Source organism: Castor canadensis, chromosome 1 (assembly GCF_047511655.1).
Source record: "Castor canadensis chromosome 1, mCasCan1.hap1v2, whole genome shotgun sequence".
Lineage (NCBI taxonomy): Eukaryota > Metazoa > Chordata > Mammalia > Rodentia > Castoridae > Castor > Castor canadensis.
In genome coordinates this window covers 199,327,724-199,349,006 of record NC_133386.1, presented here as the reverse complement: position 1 = coordinate 199,349,006, position 21,283 = coordinate 199,327,724, and the positions used below count along the sequence as shown (strand labels likewise).

Genomic DNA, 21,283 nt, shown 5'->3' with positions numbered 1-21,283 from the left:
TCCAAATGGTGATTTTGGTTCTTCCATAACCCATTCAGAAAACGTTTTAACCACCCGAAAAACTTCTGACTATGAGGCAGGAGTACAGTCCCATCCCCACACCACCCTCTTCACAAAAGGTCCCTTATCTACTACACCTGTCTGAATTGAGGGACCAAAGAGAGACTGGTGTCCATTCTGGTCTTGTCAACAGTGACACCTAACCACACTGTAATTCTTTCAAAATATATTTTATTAGTGGCATGTGGAATTTAAAGTTAAGTAATTTCTTTTCAGAGAAAAGGTAATCCCTGACAGACTAAAAAACTAAGCAGGTATGTCACAGCAGAAATACCATTTCCAGTGGAGTGAGAGATGACAGGAAGACTCTTCACCAAGGAAATTGCTTTACCATTCTGACCACATGGAACAATACTTGATTCAGTGTCTGTGGGGCTGACCCAAATCACTGGGCAGTCTGTGCCCTCCATGAATCATGGTGCCACCCCTATATCCATCAGCCACCCCCCGCAGTTGGAGAGGCTGAAGAAGTCACGAGCCTCATTAACCGTGTGAGGATCAGTGGATCTGTGGCAGGTAGGGACTGGCTTGCAGGAGAACACTAGGAGAGGGGGTTTGCTTATGAACCAGGAATACCTCAGCCTTTAAGAACTCCCACAGTGTCCATCGTGACCCCTCGTCTCCACGTTGGGGAGCTCTGGGTCCCCTGCAAGTCTCTGGAAACATGTCTTTATTACTTAAGTCAGAGAAGACTTGCACTTTCTTAGAAAAATCTGTTCTCCCTCTTATATGAAGAACATCTCCCTTAAATGTGTTTCATTCTTTGCTAGGTGTTCTTATGGCTCAAAATGAATTCTGCAACATTTTGAAGTTCACCTTGACTTTGCTCATTAGCTGTTCTGCTGCAGCTCCCTTTCACTTTCAAACACTTTCCCTGGGCACTTCCCTGTCCACCTTCCCAGCCCGGCTTCTGGAAGCTGTGGGTTTCCCAGTCCTCAGCGGCACATCCCATCCTGAGGCAGTTCTGTGGGGTCAAGATCATGTGGCTTATTTCTAACCGTATTCCATGGAAGACTCTGCTAGAGTTTGCCACCTTCACTGGTTTCATTTCCATGATTTCTCTTGACACCTTGGAGCCCCGCCCTCAACCAAACATTCAGATACTTATTGACTAAGGCAACAAAAGAAGGGACAGACTGGGTAAGTTTTCCATGTCTACATCTAATTGATTAAGCTACATATATACACCAGGCAGCTGAACTTCACCTCCAAGCTAGATTGTATTCACCTAGAATACAATCTTCAGGGGCTTAGCACAGGTCTGTGATTGTGGTTTCATCAAGGTCAATGCCAACATGCAGCTTGCCATCCTTCACAGCCGCCCAGGGCATGGAGGTAGAGGTCCACCTTGCTACCCAGTCGCCTGTTTTGTTGATCAAGATGAGGCCACCTAAACCTTTGAGTCTTGACTTCATATAACCCAGTGACAGGTCAGCAGCCTCTTCCACTGACTTCCCTGAAAATAAAGAAACGTTGCAAAACAATACCTATTACTGAAAGGAAACTGATGAGAACATCCTTTATGATACATAAATCAAAGTGTGTTAACAAAGATTCTGGTAAATGCTTTCCACATGAATGCTTAACAGGAGGAGCCTCACCTCCTTGCACCAGCTGAGCAGGGCTGCCTTCCCTCCCATGCCAGGCTCAACGTCTCTCTATGGAGACAACAGTATGCTAATGGCTCTTCTAGTCCAGATCCCACCAAAAGGTGAGCAGGAGTCAAAATAGTGTGAATGACCTGAAAGCAACATAAGCAGCCAACAAGAAAGGGTTCCACACACTTCTCTGTTTTTTACTTTTAGTGGCACTGGGGTTTTCAACTCAGGGCCTCACACTTGCTAGACAGGTGCTCTACCACTTGAGCCACTCCACCAGCTTTTTTGTGTTGAGTATTTTTGAGATAGGGTTTCACTAACTGTTTGCCCAGGGCTGGCTTCGAACCACGATTCTCTTGATCTCTGTCTCCTGAGTAGCTAGGATGACAGACCTGAGCCACTGGCGCCTGGCCCCCTCCGTCTATTGATGAAATAGCTTTTATGTACTTGCCTTCACAAGTTACATTGTTCCACATTGCACATACCTTGTTCTATGTGGAAGAGAGCGAGTCTGGCCAGATTCACCTTGAGGATGCTTTCCCCATGTCCTGTGGTGGAAACGGCTCCGATGTTATTGTCAGCGTAACCTCCAGATCCTGCTCAAAAAAGGCAACTGGTTCTAACTGAGCAGCAACAGCCAACAGAGTTCAAATACCAGTCACATAGCTCATGCTACATAACATTAAATCTCAGAGTGCTGAAGTGTGGACGAAAGCCAGATTTGCAGCCATGTCTCACTGATGCACAGGTGGACGAGGGAACACCACATAAACACGTTGGATTCATGAGGACAGAACCAGAGAGGAGGCAGGGGTGGCGGCATGGCCTTTCATGGAGCAGAGACATCAGGGCAGTGCCTCCTTTGCCCAAAGGGTATTCACCCCATCTTGCTTAGTGAAGTCACCCTTCTCCGGGTCTCCTCCCTACACACCACACATTAGGATTGACAAACATCCTGAGTACATCATTTGGATGACCAGGAAGGCCGCCACATTCAAACACTTTTGGGAACACTGATATTCCCTAAATCTAACATCCACACATACTGTCTAGTAATTTGGAGGGCAGTTCTATTTGTTGCGGGAAGCTTAATTGGACCCAGAGAACTATTCGGGGCTGTCCATTTAAGTGGGGTCTGGAGCTAAAGCTACTTTGATATGATTTCTCCCTTTATTTAGTCTTGGACTAAGCAACTCTCGGCCTTCTCTCCATCATTTCTGCATCGTAGCCCGAGAGTCCTGCAGCTTTAGCAAGGTTTGCCTTTCCCCTCCCCTGGTTGATATGAAAGCATTATATTCACATTTGCCTTATTTATTGACGCTGGAAAGGGGGCTGCTCAGGAGTGGAAATGTCCTAAATGTCACAATTCCTCAGCGTTTTCAATGGCAGTAACCCCATGGTTCTGGTTGTGGAGGGAGCTAAAAATGGGAGGGAATGTTAACTCTTGTAATGGGAGAAGACATTTTTCCTTACCTTTTCGTTTTTGTTAAGTTTCTGCTATAGGATGAATTGGACAGACCCTTTTACAGTGTCAATGAGGCCCTAATATTTGGAAGCAGCCAAGTCTTCTCTTTCTTCTTAGTTCCTTGGATCAGGATCACAAAAGGCCAGGGTGGCTAAGAATGGTCTTGGTATGAGCAGCAGGACTGTAAGCCCCCCTTCCCCACCATTTCTCAAACGACATCTGCACTGCCTGAGGTGAATGTTGCTATGTGCCTATCATCATCCCTCCCAAATATCTACACAGGGTCCTCTCGGCCAGCTGAGAATGCTTGTCGGAGAGGCCAGACTGAACACATTTGGTGCTCAGAACCAAGTCAAGGACTTATGGAAATTTAGGTCAAACCTTTTCCCTCTCAATATTTTACCATCACGACTTAATGAGTCTGAAATTAGTTTCTGGGATCTGACCCGGGGTGGCCCTGGAGCTTGGTCCAACCCCAGCTGGATGCATGCTGCACTATTCACCAGGCATATTTCGGCAGTATTTTTGCTAAGGAGAAAAAAAGGTGCACTATTTCCTATCTTTGAGGTGAGTGAAGTTATCAGATCTCTACTTTTTAAAGAAGCTGCAAAGTGTGTCTCCTCAGATCATGACAGAAAAAAGGGTACAAAGAATTGTCAAGCTGGCAGACTGGGTCAAGTGGTAAAAGTGCCTGCTTAGCAAACATGAGGCCTTGAGTTCAAACCCCAGTGCCACCAAGAAAAAAAAAGGAATTGTTAACAGTGCAGATTACTACCAAGGACTCTCATCAGATTAAAAAGGGATGGTAGGGTTAGATTTCCACTAAAAGCATAAGCTGCTCTTTTGAGCACTTGGAAAAATTCAGCTATTCCTTACAGGAGTTAGTGGGAACTTCCACAGAGAACTCTGAAAGTCTGCACAGAGTGAAACACATACGACCATCCCTGCCCTGCCTTTCACCTACTCCTGGAAATGAGGTGTTAATGTTAAGAATACTTCTGTAGAAGTGTGTCACTTTTGCACCACTCACATCTAATACCTCTAAGATTAAATCCTCAGTTTTCTTACGCTATTAATGTGAGCTCATGCCTAGAAGAGGTATTGCATAGTTAGCCTTCTGCAGGTAAGTCTGCAGATCCCAAAACTGGCGCTAAAGAGAAGGCAGTCATATGGCAGTCTGGGGACAACTCTAAAATTCCCCATCTCCACTTCCTTCCCCCATGTCATCCCAAAAATCAGAATCTAGGAAAAACAGAGTGCCTACTAGATGCAAACACACTCTTAAAGCAGGGACCCAACAACCCCTTCTAACCCAATTGCCACTCCCAAAAATTCTGAAGCTGCCACCAAGAGGAGGAACAAAATGAAGAAAAGGACAGAAGGGAGGAAAAGGAGGAGGGGCAGAGTAAGACCGTCCCTCAGTCTTACCTATGCACGGAGAGTCCCCAACTCTGCCAACCATCTTATTAACAATACCTCCTGTAGAGGTCGCATAGGCCAAGTTTCCTCTGCAGTCCAAGGCAACAGCACCTACGGTTCCCAAATTTCTACCAAAAATAAACAAAAAAAGTGACAGGCTGAATATGAAATCTCCCCCCTCGAAGTAACAATGTAGCTTAAAACTATTTTAAAATTCCCACATTATATGTTAACAGTGCTTGTGGGGAACATTTTGATTCCAACATTCTATCTTAGAGAAAAGCTTTGCTTCCCAGAATACATGTCAGTGCAGGTAGAATTCTAGACGTTCCTGTAAATTTTCACATTATGAGTATATTCAAATAGTTCCACCATTTTCTAGCTGGGTTACTGCCCCCAGGAACAAAACGGGGATAAATATAAGAGCAAATCTCAAACTTTTGTGAGCATAGCAATCTCTTGGATCCTTAGCCTTCTAGAGATTCTGAAGCTGTCACCAAGAAGAGGAAGAAAAGGAATATGCAATTTGGTGGATATAGGGTGGGCCCAAGGTCCTGTGGTTGTGGCAACATTCCAGATGTCACTGAGCTGTGTTCCTGGACACACACTCTTGGGTACCTGCTTCATGGGGTTCTTGTGAAAATCAACAACACCAGCAAGTTAATTTTCCCCCTGATGTTTTATTATGATTTTTTTTTTTTTTTGGTGCTGGCGTTGGAACTCAGGGTCTTGTACATGTTAGGCAAGTGCTTTACTACTGAGCTACACGTCCAGCCTTTTGGTTTTTGAGACAGGGATTCAAATCCCTGTGCTCACACTGTGCACTGATACAGATGTACCTCCCACTCAGACTCCATAGAGCTACATCGGAGGCACTGTCTGAGATGTTGGGTCACAGCAGCACACAAAGTAGACAAAATCCCTTCATAATGGAGCTTGCATTGGGGTGGAGGGTGGCAGTCACAGAGTCATGAAAATTTCAGGTGGCAATAAAAACTAAAAGAAAAAAAAGAAAGAAAAACTAAGAGCAATATACAGGTAAGGGAGTGATGGTGCTGGAGGTGCTGTTTGGGACAAGGCCTCTCTGAAAAAGAGAGGGCAAGCCATGCTGATTGCTGGGGAAGAACGTTCCTGAAGCAGAAACATACTTGTCTTGCTCATGAACTCCAAAAAGGCCAACGTGATGGAAAGAATAAAGCGAGGAAGAGTGTGGTGGGAGGAAGGACAGGAGGGCAGCCAAAGGCTAGCTCACAAAGGCTCTGACAAGTGGGGTGACCATATATCCTTGTTACCCAGGCAGGCCAAATTGTGCTTTTTGTCCCAGAGTTCAGTTATTAGTGTTTCCTTCACTCTCAAAATTAAGTTCCAGTTTGAACATGAGATCATTTAATCATCCAACTTTTAGGCCATGGCAAAGGCTTTTATTCTAAGTGAGAAAGGAGGATGTTAGGAGTCTGAGCTGAGAAGCATCACAATCTGAGTTGTTTAAAAAAAAAAAAACATTCTTGGGCTGGAGGTATAGCTCAAGCAGTAGGGCAACTACCTAGCAAAGCATGAAGCCCTGAGTTCAAACTCCAGTACCACCAAACAAAAGTAAAAAAAAAAAATTCATATCACTACCCTACCCATCAGCACAGTTAAAAATGCAAAAGACATGATAGCAGGCTTTGACAAAAATGCGCAGGAAACAAGATTCTCTTCCGAAACCAAGGGAAGTGTACACTGGTACAACTGCTTTGGAAAGCCACTTGGCACGATCTGCTAAACGTGTGTATATTTATTACACGCCCGTTCACCTGTCCATCAGAAATGTGGACAGAGACAAAAAAGTGTACCGAGACATTCATGGAAACATTTCAGCAAGGTGAACACACAAATGTCCACCAAAGTTGGAGTATATAAATTGCTGAATGATGATGGAATGGAATACTACAGTGCAATAAAGCATTTTATTGTTAACATTGTTAACACATGGTGAATCTCAGAAATATAATGATGAAACAAGGCATAAAGTACATGCTACATGCATTTAAATAAAGTTACAATCTTTATTTAGGTTCGTAACCCTCACCTATGATGTCAGAAGTCGGGCAAGTGGCTACCTTGGTGGAGAATGGGGAAAGGAAAGGGCAGGAGGGAAGGTTCTGGCACTGTCTAGTTTCTTTTTTTCTTCTGTTTATTTTACTTTATTTTTTATTAGGATATAGTCAATGCACAGGGGGGATTCATTGTGACAATTCCAAATAGGCTTATATTGTACATTGGTTAGATCATCCCCAACCATCTCTCCCCCTTGATCCCCTCACCGCCCCACTTAAAACAATTGTAAGAGGTTTTTATGTTCTATTTCATGTAAGTATATGAAGTTCATCCACCATCACCCTCACCTTAATCTCTTTAATTCACCCTCTCCCATCCCACAAGTACCCCCCACTGTACCTATTTTACAGTCCTGTCTTTAATATTAATATTCAAGTTGATGTTGCAAGGGGTTTCTCAAGGTGCCCCCACTGTGAGTATGTTTTACTTTGGTCTGTTCAACACTTCCATTACTCTTCCTTACCCTTTCACCTCTCACCCCTCATTTTTTAACAGCTTTCAAAACACATCTATGTGTTTTACAATATTGTTGATGCTCTATCACTCTCTTTTCCTTTCTCTCCTTCCTGAGTTCCATAGAGCAGTTCTACTGTTACAAACATGTTCTACATCTGAGTTTGTATGTGATCAGGTTTGTTTTTGTGTACGTGTTTATCTTTTGGATCTATCTTCTACACATGAAAGAAAACATGTGGCCTTTGTGTTTCTTTCTTTTTTTTTTTCTGCTAGTCAATTTTCTTTCATTCTTTTTGGCCTTTGTGTTTCTGAGCCTGGCTTACTTCACTTAACATTATGTCCTCCAACTGTATCCATTTACCTTCAAACCAAATGTTGCCTTTATTCCTGATGGCTGAGTAAAACTCCATTGTGTATATATGCCACATTTTATTGATCCATTCATCAGTTGTAGGGCATCTGAGTTGTTCCCATAGGTTGGCTATTGTGAACAGTGCTGCAATGAACATCAGTGTACAGGTGTCTCTATTGTATTCTGACTTACATTCTTTTGGGTAGATACCCAGGATTGGTATCACTGGCTCATATGGCCGTTCTATCTTTAGCTTTTTGAGGAATCTCCATACTGCTTTCCATAATGGTTGCACTAATTTGCATTCCCACCAACAGTGTACAAGGGTTCCTGTTTCGATGCATCCTCACCAACATTTGTTGTTATTACCCTTGATTATGGCCATTATAACTGGGGGAGATGAAATCTAAGTGTTGTTTTGATTTACATCTCTTTTATAGCCAAGGAAGTTGAACACTTCTTCATGTATTTACTGGCCATTTGTACTTCTTCCTTTGAGACTTCCCTGTTTAATTCATGTGCCCATTTCTTCATTGGGGTGTTGATTCCTCGGGGGCTGAGTTTTTTGTGTTCCCTATAGATTCTGAATATTAGTCCTTATTGGATGAATAGCTGTCCAGTTTCTTGATCTGGGAGTTGTTATGTTATGTAGGCATATTCACTCTGAAATTCTGTCAAGGTGCACATACATGATTTGTGTGATTTTACACGTATGTTATATTTCTAGAAAAATTTTACCTGAAAAGAATTATTCCGGCTATGCTGTAAAGTTGACAAGGGAGACAAGAGTAGAAATGTGGACCAGTTAGGCTTGAGGGGACATTGGTTTGCATTAGGATGGCTTTGGTGGAAGGGGTGAAAAGTAGGTTGGAGTTGGGACACTTTGAAGGTCCACCTGATAGAATTTGTAGGTGTACTGGATATTAGAGAAATGTCAAAAGATTATTAAGGATTTTTATTTTAGCAAAAGAAAAAGTAACAATATATACATGTCTCCCACAGTCTCTATATCCATTCATCTGTTGATGGATGCCATGGTTGTTCCCCCCTCCCTTTTTTTTTTTTGAGTACCGGGGTTTGAACTTGGGGTCTTACATTTCCTAGGCAGGCGCTCTACCACTTGAGCCACTTCTCCAGCCCCTTATTGTGTTGGGTATTTTCGAGATAGGATCTCACATTGTTGAACCTTGATCCTCCTGATCTCTGCCTCCTGAGAAACCGGCACGTGGCTTGGTTGTTTCCTTATCCATGACCAATACTGCAGTGACCATGGGAGAGCAGACTTTGGACTCAGGTGGCCTTTGCTTCCCAGAGAGGCCTTTCCCTCTTGGGGGCTGAATGGTGTTAATCATGGGAGTGGATGATGTGCGTTAAGCATCAGGATATTCCAAAGCTGGGTGACAAAGGAGCCCCATGTATTTGGTAATAAATCATTTTGCCCTCCAAAAGTGCTTATATCTGAGAGTGGCAGTGAGTGTGGAGATGTGTAGTCATGGAGTTTTTTCTCGTGGTGCTGGGGATGGAACCCTGGTCTTGTGAAGCACGTGTTCTACCACTGAGCTACACTCCAGGCCAAACACAGCTTTCAGAAAGCAATGTGGAGCCATCTTTTAAAATGGACATGAGCCACTGATCAAGCAACCTCACTCCTATGACTGTAGCCCACATAAATAACAGTGCATATGAGAAGTATCAGTGGCTACCACAGCATTGCCCTCTTGTAACCTAAGGACACATCAGAATTACCTGGGAAACTTTCATACAATTCCTGTCGCCTCCCCACCTCACATCTATTAAATATGGTTCTTTTGTGAAGGGGCCTGGGCACATGTATTCTGAGAAAGCCCCCAAGGTGATTCTAAGATGGACCCCTGGTTAAATATTGTAAGGACCAGGCAGAGTTACTAGACTGAATTCCATTATATGAACTCCAGGACCATATTTAAATTTTATTTTCAAGTTTTGTTTTACGTAAGGGAAGGGTCTTTCTTTGGGTTTTAAAATCTGAAACATGGAAAACCATAATTTAGAACACATGATTACTTTGAATTTTCAAGAGTTGTACTGATTTCAATATACTAAGAAAAAGTATTTAAGTTCAAAAGGTCTGCACTAGATCACAGAGAAACTCATCTGTGCAGGCTCACAAACAAATCAAGAGGCATCCAGATAAGTGATACCTTAATCCAGACAATCTTCTATTAAGTCAGGTCAACTCTAGTAGCCTGACTTGAGTTACTATTCTACTGTTCATGGGAGTAATAAATGAGGCTAAATTTAAGAATAAAAAGAGTTTTTCCATTATTTAGTTTGGGTTACTTAAGAAATGTCAGTGATGCCAAACTTTCATACTTCAATAACTCCCAGACCTGTGGGCGGGACACAGGTGACTTACTTTGGACAATCCAAATTCTGGCCGCCTTTCTCATACTTCTCTTTTTCCAGGTGTTTTTTAGTTCTCTCTGTTACGAGCTGTTCTACAGGAATCTTTGGAATCCCCATGTCTGCTGCAAATTTAGCAGCGCCTTGGTCAGTCAGAAAGCAATGAGATGTCTGTACCAAAAAAAAAAAGAAATGATTACTTCTCATTGGGTACAAAGACTCAGAAATGCAAATTACACTGGCTTCTTTTTCTTTTTTCTTTTTTGAGCTGGGAATCGAACCCAGGGCTTTTATGTATGCTAGGTAAGTGCTCCACCAGTGAGCTACATACACCTCCAGCCTGGCTTGCATTTCTTAATGCTGAAAAGATCTTGGGTCTCTGAATTTTTGTGTTTTCAAAAACTTCAAAATTGATGGAATATTACTAGGGATGTGACTTACATATGATCTTGAATTTGGAAAACTAGACCAGTTTTTATTTAATACATGCTATTAAAGAGTTGGTTTGAGGGGTTGGGGGTGTGGCTCAAGTGGTAGGTAGAGCACCTGCTTAGCAAGCGTGAGGCCCTGAGTTCAAGCCCCAGAACCGCCCCCCACCACACACACAAACAGTTGGTTTGATTAGTTTGTTGTGCTGTCTTGAAGGTATTTAAAGAAGGCTGAAGAAAATATAGGAAGATGACAAAGTCACCACTTGTCAAGTGACTGTTAGTCAGGTTACATCATCTAATAGAGTCAGAGTCATGTCTGACTTGAGAAACTCAAGCAACACTGCTTCTGACTGATCTGTATTTTTAGAACAGTGATCTCAAGTATTTCTCACAGCCAGGCTCCTTTCACCACTCAAGTACAGCAGGAACAACTACTCCCCAGGAGAGTAAAACTTTAGTCACACATACCTTTTCCATAACAAGCCGGGCAAGCTTGGTGGGATTCGCGATACAGCGCACGGCAGACACTGCTCCTGCAGACAGGTCCCTCCCGTCCATGATACTAGCATCCATCTCAATGTCACCATCTGCATTCAAGACAGATCCACAACCTAAAACCAAGAATTAAAAATTTAGAGAAGAATCCAGATTTTTCTCTAATCTACCCCTTTCAGTCCATCTTCTGTTCTACTACCAGAGGAAAAATGTAAAAACACACAAATCTCACCTGGCACTTAAAGTGGTCTGGATGTGGTTTGTCCCCTAAGGTTCAGGAATTGGAAGTCTGGTGTCCAGTGTGGCAGTGTTGAGGAGGTGGACCTTTGAGAGGTGGGGGGGGGTCTAATGGCTGGGGCTGAGGGGATGGGGACTCCACCCTCACGAATGGATCAGTGTTGATCTTGTGGAGTGGGCTGGGTCCTGTAGGAGTGGATTACTTGTAATGTCTTTAATGTTCATGTATAATAAATGACTGCATTTACTTTATAATTAGGTTCCTACTCAATGTCTAACAATATTCAGTATTCAGCACATCTGTTTCCTATGACTGACGAAGAAAATTAACACAAATCTGATGGTTTAAAACCAGTCTCTCCACCCTATACTATTTACAAATAGTTAAATAAATGTTAAGCATGAAAAGCATAGAACATGTAAGAAATAACTTACCAGTATAAGTTCATTATTTCTATAATTAAAAATAAAATTGTGCCTGCCTAGAGAGTTCAAACCCCAGTACTGTGGAAAAAACTGCAAAAAGTAATTTTATTTAAAATCATAGTTACTAAATAACAAAATATGCACTGATTCATAGGAACCAAATGGATCTCTCAGAGGTTGAATACGAATACCTCCAGTGGACAGCTGGCCAGTTTGTGGTCTTTGCACCATTTTGGCATGGCTTTACCATGAATAATGAGGGCCATATCACAACATACTGCAACCTCTCTGTATCTTGGTTATGGATGCCAAATGTGTTAACTGATGCTATTCTTCAGAGAATACCACATTATCTGCAATTATCCTATGTTCTTATCTGCATGCAATTATCCTATGTTCTTATCTGCATGCAATTATCCTATGTTCTTATCTGCATGCAATTATCCTATGTTCTTATCTGCATTCAGTGATTCCTGGCAATATTGTGGAATAAGAGCTCTGCTATGCCTGTGCCTAAATGGTAGATAGAACTAACTCATCTGTCCATTTAAAAAAATTAGGATATATTACTTGTACAAAGGGGTTTCATTATGGTATTTAAATAAAAGAGTGTACCTGGAGCTTTCCTGGTCTCCTACTTCCTCCCTAGCCATGCGATGCCATCTGCCACAAGACCCTCATCAGAGCTGAGCAAATGGTGATGCCATGCTTTTGAACCTCCAGAACTATGTGCTAAATAAACCTCTTTTTCTTTTTAGTGCTAGAGGTTAAACCCTGAGTTTTGCATATGCTATGTAAGTGCTCTGCCACTGAATTATATTACCAGCCTTTCCCCTTTTCTTTCTTTCCTTCTCTTACTTTTTTTTTTTTAATTTGGTGGCACTGAGGTTTGAACTCAGGGCCTCATGCTTGCTATGCTTGATAGGCAGGCATTATATCACTTGAGCCACTTCACCAGCCCCTTCCTTCCTCCCTCCCTTCTCTCTCACTCTTTGGCTGTACTGGGGTTTGAACTCAGGGTCTTGTGCTTGCTTGGTAGGAGCTCTATCACTTGAGCCATTCTACCAGCCTTTTGTTTTATTTATAAAGTACTCAGCCTCAGATTTTTTTTTTAACAGCAATGCAAAATGGACTAAGACAGTACCCATGATCTACTAAATAAAAATTAAGAAGCCCTTCTTGATCTGACTCCTGACCTACTTTCCCAACTTCACTTCCTCTTTTTGGCTACATTTTCCTAAAACATTAAACCAAATATACCATAGTGCTTATTACTCTGTGCCTTTGCCCAGGTTTCTCTTTACCACAAGTACCCTTTCTCCAACTTTTTCTGCCTCATAATGCCTAAAACAAAATCTAGCCATGCTTTTTAACTTCTTTGTGCCTCTACTTCCTCATCTGTAATATGGGGTAAATCCATCTACTCATTTAATTCTCACAACCATCACTGAGGTGGATACTGCAAATTAAACACTTGGAACAGTGCAGGGGGAAGCAGTAAGTGTGGGTAGATCTGATGGGGAAATGGAAGAGTGGCTTTCACAGGATCAACCATCTCTTAGGTCAAAAGTGATGAATCAAGTCCAGGTCTGTGACTCAGACAGCTATTTGCCCTTGCCAAAGCAGTCACATCTTACTACCACACCCTGATGCTTAGTGGGTCGCCAAATGAAACCCAACTTTGCAGAAAAAATTATTTTAGGGATAGAGGAGAATATTAAACTAAGAAATATTTTTTTGATGTTACTGGGTTTGAACTCAGGACTTCATGTTTACTAGGCAGGTGTTCTAACACTTAAGCCAGATCTCCAGGCCTTTTTGCTTTGGTTATTTTGGAGATGGTTTTTTTTTTTTTTTTTTTTTTTTGTCTAGGCCGGCCAGGACCATGATCTTTCTACTTTAAGCTTCTCACAGAAGCTGGGTAACAAGCATGCACCACCATGTCCAGGGTTTTTCTGCTGAGATGGGGTCTTGCTAACTTTTTTGCCTGGGCTGGCCTGGAACAACAATCCTCCCAATCTCAGCCTCCTGCTTAGATTGGAGTGCCAGGTGTGGACCCATGCCCAACTATTGGTCAAGGTGGGGTCTTGTGAACTCCCTGCCTGGGCTGGCCTGGAACCGTGATCCTCTTGATCTCAGCCTCCCAAATAGATAGGATTATAGGTGTGAGCCACCAGTGTCTAGTTTAAACTGGGAAATTTTAATTTAAGCAAGATTAATTTATTAAAATTAATCTTTTAATAATTTACAATAATTTAATCTTTTAATAATTATAAACTGTCATTTGGGTAGAGAATGGGGTGCTCTGCTATTTAGAGGAAATGTACTCCACTTCTTGCCCAAGGTTGAGCAAGAAAATCAAACCTGAGAATCTTACTTTGTTTGGGTTCTGGCAATGCTCTTTGCTTAGCTAAGTATGTGTTAAAAAAAGAAAAGCTTATATCACGGCTACAAAAATATTGTAATATTGCCTACTAAACGACTACATAGTGGATACTGTATTACATAGTGGATACTGTACTATTTGTTGAATGAATTAAAAAGATGCAAGTGCAACAGAATTACTTTTCTTTTTCTTTTTTCTGTTGGTTCTGGGGATCAAACTCAGGGCCCTGTACATGCTAGGCAAGTTCTCCATTATTAAGCCCCAGAATTATACATTTACACAAAATGTATAAAGGTAAACAAATGTACACAAAATGAGGCATATTAGAAAATACTGGGGAATAAGATACTAGGAAGTGTGTCAGAAACCATGATAAGCTTCATGGGTAAAAATAAAATAAAAAGGCTACTCCTCCCACAATCGGAGGTGCATTTAGTAAGTACTTAGCTAGTGGAAAGGAACAGAAATGATTCTCTTTTTTGTTTTTGGCAGTACTGGGGTTTGAACTCAGGGCTTTGTGCTTGCTAGGCAGGCAATCTATAACTGAGAGCGCAACCCCAGCCTCAGAAATAACTTTCAAAAACAGTTTTGAATTCAGCTGAAAGGTCAAGAAATACACCATTACAGAAGTTCATGGAATGTTAAATTGTGTCAACCTGTAGCCAAGGCAGAGCCAGAGGGACTTAGATAATTGGAAAGATGACAAAACTTGTAAAAACGGTTACTGTTCAGTAGCAGCCTACAGGATGATGATTCTTATGAGAGGAAAAACAAAAGTCAGTGCTCTACAAGTGCCTCAGCATTCTACCCCGTTTCCAGAATTCAGAGTGGAGAAGGGGAACTCAAACAAATCCACAGTTTTCCTGAGTTGAGGAGAAACAGCAGAGAATTTGGGAAGCCAGGGTGGGCTGGAATTTGTGAGGGGCAGGGGGAATACAAATTTACTAATCACGTGTGTGTTGTGTATTGGTCAGTCTTTTATTACTGTGGCAAAATTTCTGAGGCTGGGTAACTTATGAAGAAAAGAGATTAAGACTAGTTCTAGAGGTTCAAGGGCCTAGTGCTAACATGTTTGGGTGAATGGTATCATGATGTTGAGTGTATATGGGAGCGAAAGCACATGGCAAGACAGGAAGCCAGAGTGCAACTGGGGACTCACAGGGGTCCCATGAGGCCTGTGCTGATTGCTTTCAAGGGCACTCCCGAAATGGCCTAAAGACCTCGCACAAGTCGCTACTCCTTAATGGTCCCACTGCCTCTTAGAATTGTGAACCAAGTTCCAACACATGAAACCTTGGAGAACCAACCACATGAGGCAAAGGAAAGAGCCACAAGAAAGGACTTGGTGAAACTATCTCTGAAGCACACAAGGGCTGGGAATGCTTCATGTTCATACAAGCTGGAGGGGAAAAACCTCATAACACATGGGACATTGTATAGGACTCAAAAGTGTCTTGTGCCAGTGTGTGTTTATGTATGTCTCTGTGTCAGTGTGTGTGTCTGTGTGCAAAATCAATTAGAATAAAGGCTATCCTGGTTCCATCTAAGAAAACTTAAAGGTAACCTTCAGATGGATCAAACTTCTTTCAAGGAACCTAACTACTTCTCAGAACAAAGCTCAAGGATATAGCATCAACAAAATACCCTGCACCTGACAACATAAAACTCACAATGCCTGACATCCAATGAGAAATTATGTCACGAGGTCAGGCATGGTGGCTTATGTCTGTAGATCCTAGCTACCCAGAAGGCAGAGATTAGGAGGATCTGGGTTTGAGGTCAGTCCTGGCAAAAAAATTGCAAGACATGATCTCAACCACTGGCTGGTGCTGTGGCTCGTTGCCATCCCAGCTACATGGGAAAGCATAAATAGCAGGACTGCAGTCCAGGCCTGCCTTGGCATAAAGCAAACCCTATCTCAAAATTAACCAGCACAAGAATGGATGGAGGCTTGGCTCAAATGGCACAGTGCCTGCCCAGCAAGTGCAAGTGCAAGGTCCTGAGTTCAAAAAAAGAAAAGAAATTACTACACAAAGAAATAGGAAAACCTGACCATGATGAGGAAAAAAAAAATCAATAGATAGTAAAAGACTCAGAAATAACAAATAGCTTACAAATATGTCCAGACAACGTTTATAACTATATTGCATATGTGCCAGAACATAGAATAAAATATAAAAGGATCCAAATAGACCTCAAGTTTAAAAAAGTCTAAAATGAAAAACAGTCAAACAGGATTAACATTAGATTAGATGTTACAGTGTGAAAGATTAATTAATTTAAAGATGCAGGAATAGAAACTACCCCAAATAAAATAAAAAACCAGAAAAAAGACAGGAAAAAAAAGGAACAACAAAAAAAAAAAAGATGGCCTGGTGTGGTGGTACATGCTTGTAATTTCAGCATTTGGGAGGGTGAGGAAAGAGATAGTGGGTTTGAGGCCACACCCTGTCATTAGAGTATCACTGAGCTCAGGGACAATTGCAAGCAGCATAATAGTTATAATTGAAGTACTCAAGAATAGAGGTGAGATGGAGGGACAAAAAAATTCAAGGAAAGAATGGATAAAAAGCTTCAAATTTGATGAAAACTATCAACTCACAAATCTTTTTTTTTATTGTTTTATCATTCACACGTGCATACAAGGCTTGGGTTATTTCTCCCCCATGCCCCCAACCCCTCCCTTACCACCCACTCCGCCCCCTCCCTCTCCTCCCCACCCCTTCAATACCCGGCAGAAACTATTTTGCCCTTATTTCTAATTTTGTTGAAGAGAGAGTATAAGCAATAATAGGAAGAAACAAGGGTTTTTGCTGGTTGAGATAAGGATAGCTATACAGGGCATTGACTCACATTGATTTCCTGTGTGTGGGTGTTACCTTCTAGGTTAATTCTTTTTGATCTAACCTTTTCTCTAGTTCCTGGTCCCCTTTTCCTATTGGCCTCAGTTGCTTTTAAGGTATCTGCTTTAGTTTCTCTGCATTAAGGACAACAAATGCTAGCTAGTTTTTTAGGTGTCTTACCTATCCTCACCCCTCCCTTGTGTGCTCTCGCTTTTATCACGTGCTCAAAGTTCAATCCCCTTGTTGTGTTTGCCCTTGATCTAATGCCCACATATGAGGGAGAACATACGATTTTTGGTTTTTGGGGCCAGGCTAACCTCACTCAGAATGATGTTCTCCAATTCCATCCATTTACCAGCGAATGATAACATTTCATTCTTCTTCATGGCTGCATAAAATTCCATTGTGTATAGATACCACATTTTCTTAATCCATTCGTCGGTGGTGGGGCATCTTGGCTGTTTCCATAACTTGGCTATTGTGAATAGTGCCGCAATAAACATGGGTGTGCAGGTGCCTCTGGAGTAACCTGTGTCACAGTCTTTTGGGTATATCCCCAAGAGTGGTATTGCTGGATCAAATGGTAGATCGATGTTCAGCTTTTTAAGTAGCCTCCAAATTTTTTTCCAGAGTGGTTGTACTAGTTTACATTCCCACCAACAGTGTAAGAGGGTTCCTTTTTCCCTACATCCTCGCCAACAACTGTTGTTCGTGGTGTTGCTAATGATGGCTATTCTAACAGGGGTGAGGTGGAATCTTAGTGTCAACTTACAAATCTGAGACACTCAATGAACTTCAAGGAAAACAAATATGAAGAAAACTACACTCCAGCACATCATTCTGGGGTTTGAACTAAGGAATTGCACTTGCTAGGTAGATGCTCTACCATTTGAGCCGTGCCTCCAATGACAAAGAGAAAAATCTTAAAAGCAGCCAGAGAATAAGGCCACATGAGGAAGAAGAAAGGTTAGAATGATAGCAGACTTCTTACCAGAACAATGCAAGCAGAAGAGAGTGGAAAAACATCTTTACTGCACTGACAGACACAAAAACCTGCCAAGTTGAGTTCTATAACTAGTGAAAGTATCTTTCCAAAAATGAAAGCCAGGAATTTTCCAAGACACAAAAAAGCATGAAAGAATTCATTTATATCAGATGAGCAAAAAAAACAAGAGACATTGAAGGAAGGCTTTCAGGTAGAAGGAAAGTAGTAAAGACAATAAACATGATACACACAAAGGAATAAAGTGCACTGGAATGGAAATCATGAAAATAAATATAAATAGTTTTCCCTCTTTATAGTATATTTAAAACAAAAATAGAGGCAATTTTTAACATACACTGAAATAAAACATACGAGAATAATGGTGCAAAGGCTAGGAAAGGGGAAAGAGAAGTATGCTGCCGTAAGGTCCCTGTACTCCATGGAGTGATGTGTTACTTGAAAGTCCACTAGGATAAGTTGGAGATGATATGGCAAACCCTCAAACAGTCAATTAAAAAAAGTCTAGCTACTAAGTCAATAAAGGAAATAAGATAGAATTCTATATAGTTTTAAATTATCCCAAAGAAAGGTAGAAAAAGAAAAAGAGGGAAAAGGAACTAAGACTGGATAGAATGGACAGAAAACAAACAGCAAGATGAGAGATTTATACTCAATCACATCGAATATTTGTGTTACAAGTAAATGGTCTTAACATCCCAACAAAAAAGCAGAGTGTCAAATTGCACAAAAAGGTAAGATACAGTATATGCTACCCATAAGAAATCCACTTAAATATAAAAATGCGAATGGGTTAAAAATAAAAGAATGGTAAAATGCTAAAATGAATTAAATGAAAGCTGGAGCAGCTGTGTTAAAATTCGACAAAGTGTACTTCATATAAGGAACATTAAATAGTAAGATGGACATTAAATAATAATAAAAGGATCAACTCACAAAAGAATAATCTATTTGCTTAATAACAGAGTTTGAAAACACAGGAAGTAGGAACTGAGACTAAAAGGAGAAACAGACAAATTCACAATTACCATTAAAGACTTCAATACTTGGTTGGGTGCCAATGGCGCATTCCTGTAATCCTAGTTACTCAGGAGGCAGAGATCAGAGGGATTATGGTTCTAGGTCAGCCATAAAAAGTGAGACCCTATCTCAAAAATACCGAACACATACAAACAAAGGGCTGATGGAGTGGCTCAAGTGGTAGAGCACCTGCCTACCAAGTGGGAGGCCCTGAATTAAAACCCCAGTACTGTCAAGTTAAAATACCAGTACTGTCAAAAACTATTTCAATACTTCTATTTTAGTAATCAATAGAAAGAGACAGGCTGGGAATAGTGGATCACTCCTGTAATTTCAGTTACTTGGGAGGTACAGAAAGGAGGATTACAGTTCAAAGCTAGCCTGGGCAAAAAGCTAGCTAGACCCTTTCTCAAAAAGAAGCCAGGTGTGGTGATGTTCACTTATAATTTAAGCTATTCAGGAGGTGGAGGTAGGAGGATCATGGTCTGAGGCTAGCCTGGAAAAAAAGACTCTATCTGAAAAACAAAGTAAAAGCAAAAAGAGTGGGAACATGGCGAGGCCTAAGTTTAACCCCCAGCATCGCCCCACACAGACACACAGACTCACAGACACACACAGACACACACAGACACACACACACACACACACACACACACACACACACACACACACAAAAGATAAAAAAGGAAACCAGGACAGAGAAGATCTGAACATTATCAACCAAGTTAACCTTATTGAGATTTAGACAATTCTCCATTCAATAACAGCAGGACATACATTTTTCCAAAGTGTATCTGGAAGCTAGGTGTGCATGCCTATAATCCCTGCTGCTTGGGAGAGGGAGGCAGGAGGGTCATGAGTTTGAGGCCAGTGCAGACAGAGGAAGCAGAAAGACTCTGTCTTAAAAATCAAAATCAAAATAAAAAAGGGTGGGGGACTAGCTCAATTGGTAGAGTGCTTGCCCGGTGCATGTAAGACCCTGGGTTAAATCCTCAGCACCACACACACACAAAAGTGCACATGGAATATTTACCAAGATTGACCACATTCTAGGCCAAAAATAAATCTTATGGTTTGAAAATAAGCAAATTACACATATCATGTTCTTTGATCTAAACTAAAAATCAGATATTTGAAAAACCCACAAATATTTGGAAGTTAAACATCACACTTCTAAATAACCCATGGTTCAGTAAGTCACAATGGAAACTGGAACATCTGTGTTTTTTTTTTTTTTTTGATGGTATTGGGGGTTTGAATTTCAGGGTCTCGTGCTTGCTAGGCAAGTGTTTTACTGCTTAGCCACTCTGCCAGCCCTAGAGCATCTTTTGAATGAAAGTGAAAGGACCACATGGAAAAAGGTGTAGGATGCAAGTAAAGCAATGCATAGAGGAAAACTTAAAGTGTTGAAGGCTGATATCAGAAAAGAATGGAGGCTGGAGGTGGGGCTCAAGCAGTAGAGTGCCTACCTAACAAGCATGAAGTCCAGAATCCAAGTCCCAGAATTGCAAAAAGAAAAAGAATGGCCCCAAATTAATAATTTAACAGGGAAATGAACAATGAATTATTCCCAAAACAAGCTCATAAAGGAATAATAAAGACAAATCAATGAAACCGAGAATAAGAACAAGAACAAACCAAAATCATGCTCTCCCCAACCAACCAAAAACTAGCTTTTTATTTTTTTGGTGGTAGTGTTGAGGTTTGAACTTAAGGCCTTGCACTTGGTAGGTAGGTGCTCTACCTCTTGAGTCATTTCCCCAGCTCCCAAAACTAGTTCTTTTAAAAGAAAATAAACTTGATAAACTCCAGCTAGATTGACCAAGGAAAAGAGATACACTTTACAAGTATCATGAACAAAAGAGGGGAAACCTCTACAGACCCTGTAGACTAAAAGAAGACTAAAGAACTTCTGTGAATAATTCTAGGCCCATAAATCCAACAAGTTACATGGACTAGAAACATTCCTTAAAGATACAACTGACAAAGCTCACTCAAAGAAGAAATAGGTGGCCTGAATAGTTCAAATCTATTAGAAAAACTGACTTCTTAGTTAGAAACCTTCCAACCAACTCAAACAAAAAGCAAACAAACAACCCCTCCAAATGGAGATGGCTTCACTAGCAAATCTTACCAAACATTTGTAAGGAAAGAATGTACCTATTTTTTTTTTTGCAGTACTGGGGTTTGAACTCAATGTCTACACCTTGAGTCACTTCATCAGACCTTTTTTTGTGATGGGTTTTTTTTTAAAATTTTTATTGTTTTATTATTCATATGTGCATACAATGCTTGGGTCATTTCTTCCCCCCTGCCCCCACCCCCTTGTGATGGGGTTTTTCAAGATAGAGTCTCATGAATTATTTGCCTGGGCTGGCTTTGAACTGCAATCCTCCTCATCTCTGTTTCCTGAGTAGCTAGGATTATAGACTTGAGCCACTGATGCCTGGGTCACATCTATTCTTAGCTATCATATCTATTCTTGTCTATCACATCTATCCTATTTATTCAGATCTATTGATATTCTGCAAATATAAGTTCTGTGGAAAGTAAGAAACACAGAAGAACAAGTCACACCTTGCAATTCTTCATATGAAACCAGCATTAATC

At 41.2% G+C, this 21,283-nt stretch overlaps 1 protein-coding gene across 2 annotated transcripts in view; it reads right to left on the bottom strand.

Moving 5' to 3' along the window:
* Positions 1-214: 214 nt before the first annotated feature.
* The window catches only part of Asrgl1 (asparaginase and isoaspartyl peptidase 1), a 37,731-nt gene continuing 16,662 nt past the window's right edge, over positions 215-21,283 (bottom strand). For both annotated transcript variants that reach the window (XM_020179218.2, XM_020179220.2), the window contains exons 3-7: positions 10,732-10,874; positions 9,846-10,003; positions 4,552-4,670; positions 2,144-2,254; positions 215-1,516 (exon numbers count right to left, since the gene is read on the bottom strand). In XM_020179218.2, the coding sequence (XP_020034807.2) occupies positions 1,311-1,516; positions 2,144-2,254; positions 4,552-4,670; positions 9,846-10,003; positions 10,732-10,874 (737 nt within the window). In that variant the 3' untranslated portion in view covers positions 215-1,310. The remainder of the gene's footprint in view (positions 1,517-2,143; positions 2,255-4,551; positions 4,671-9,845; positions 10,004-10,731; positions 10,875-21,283) is intronic.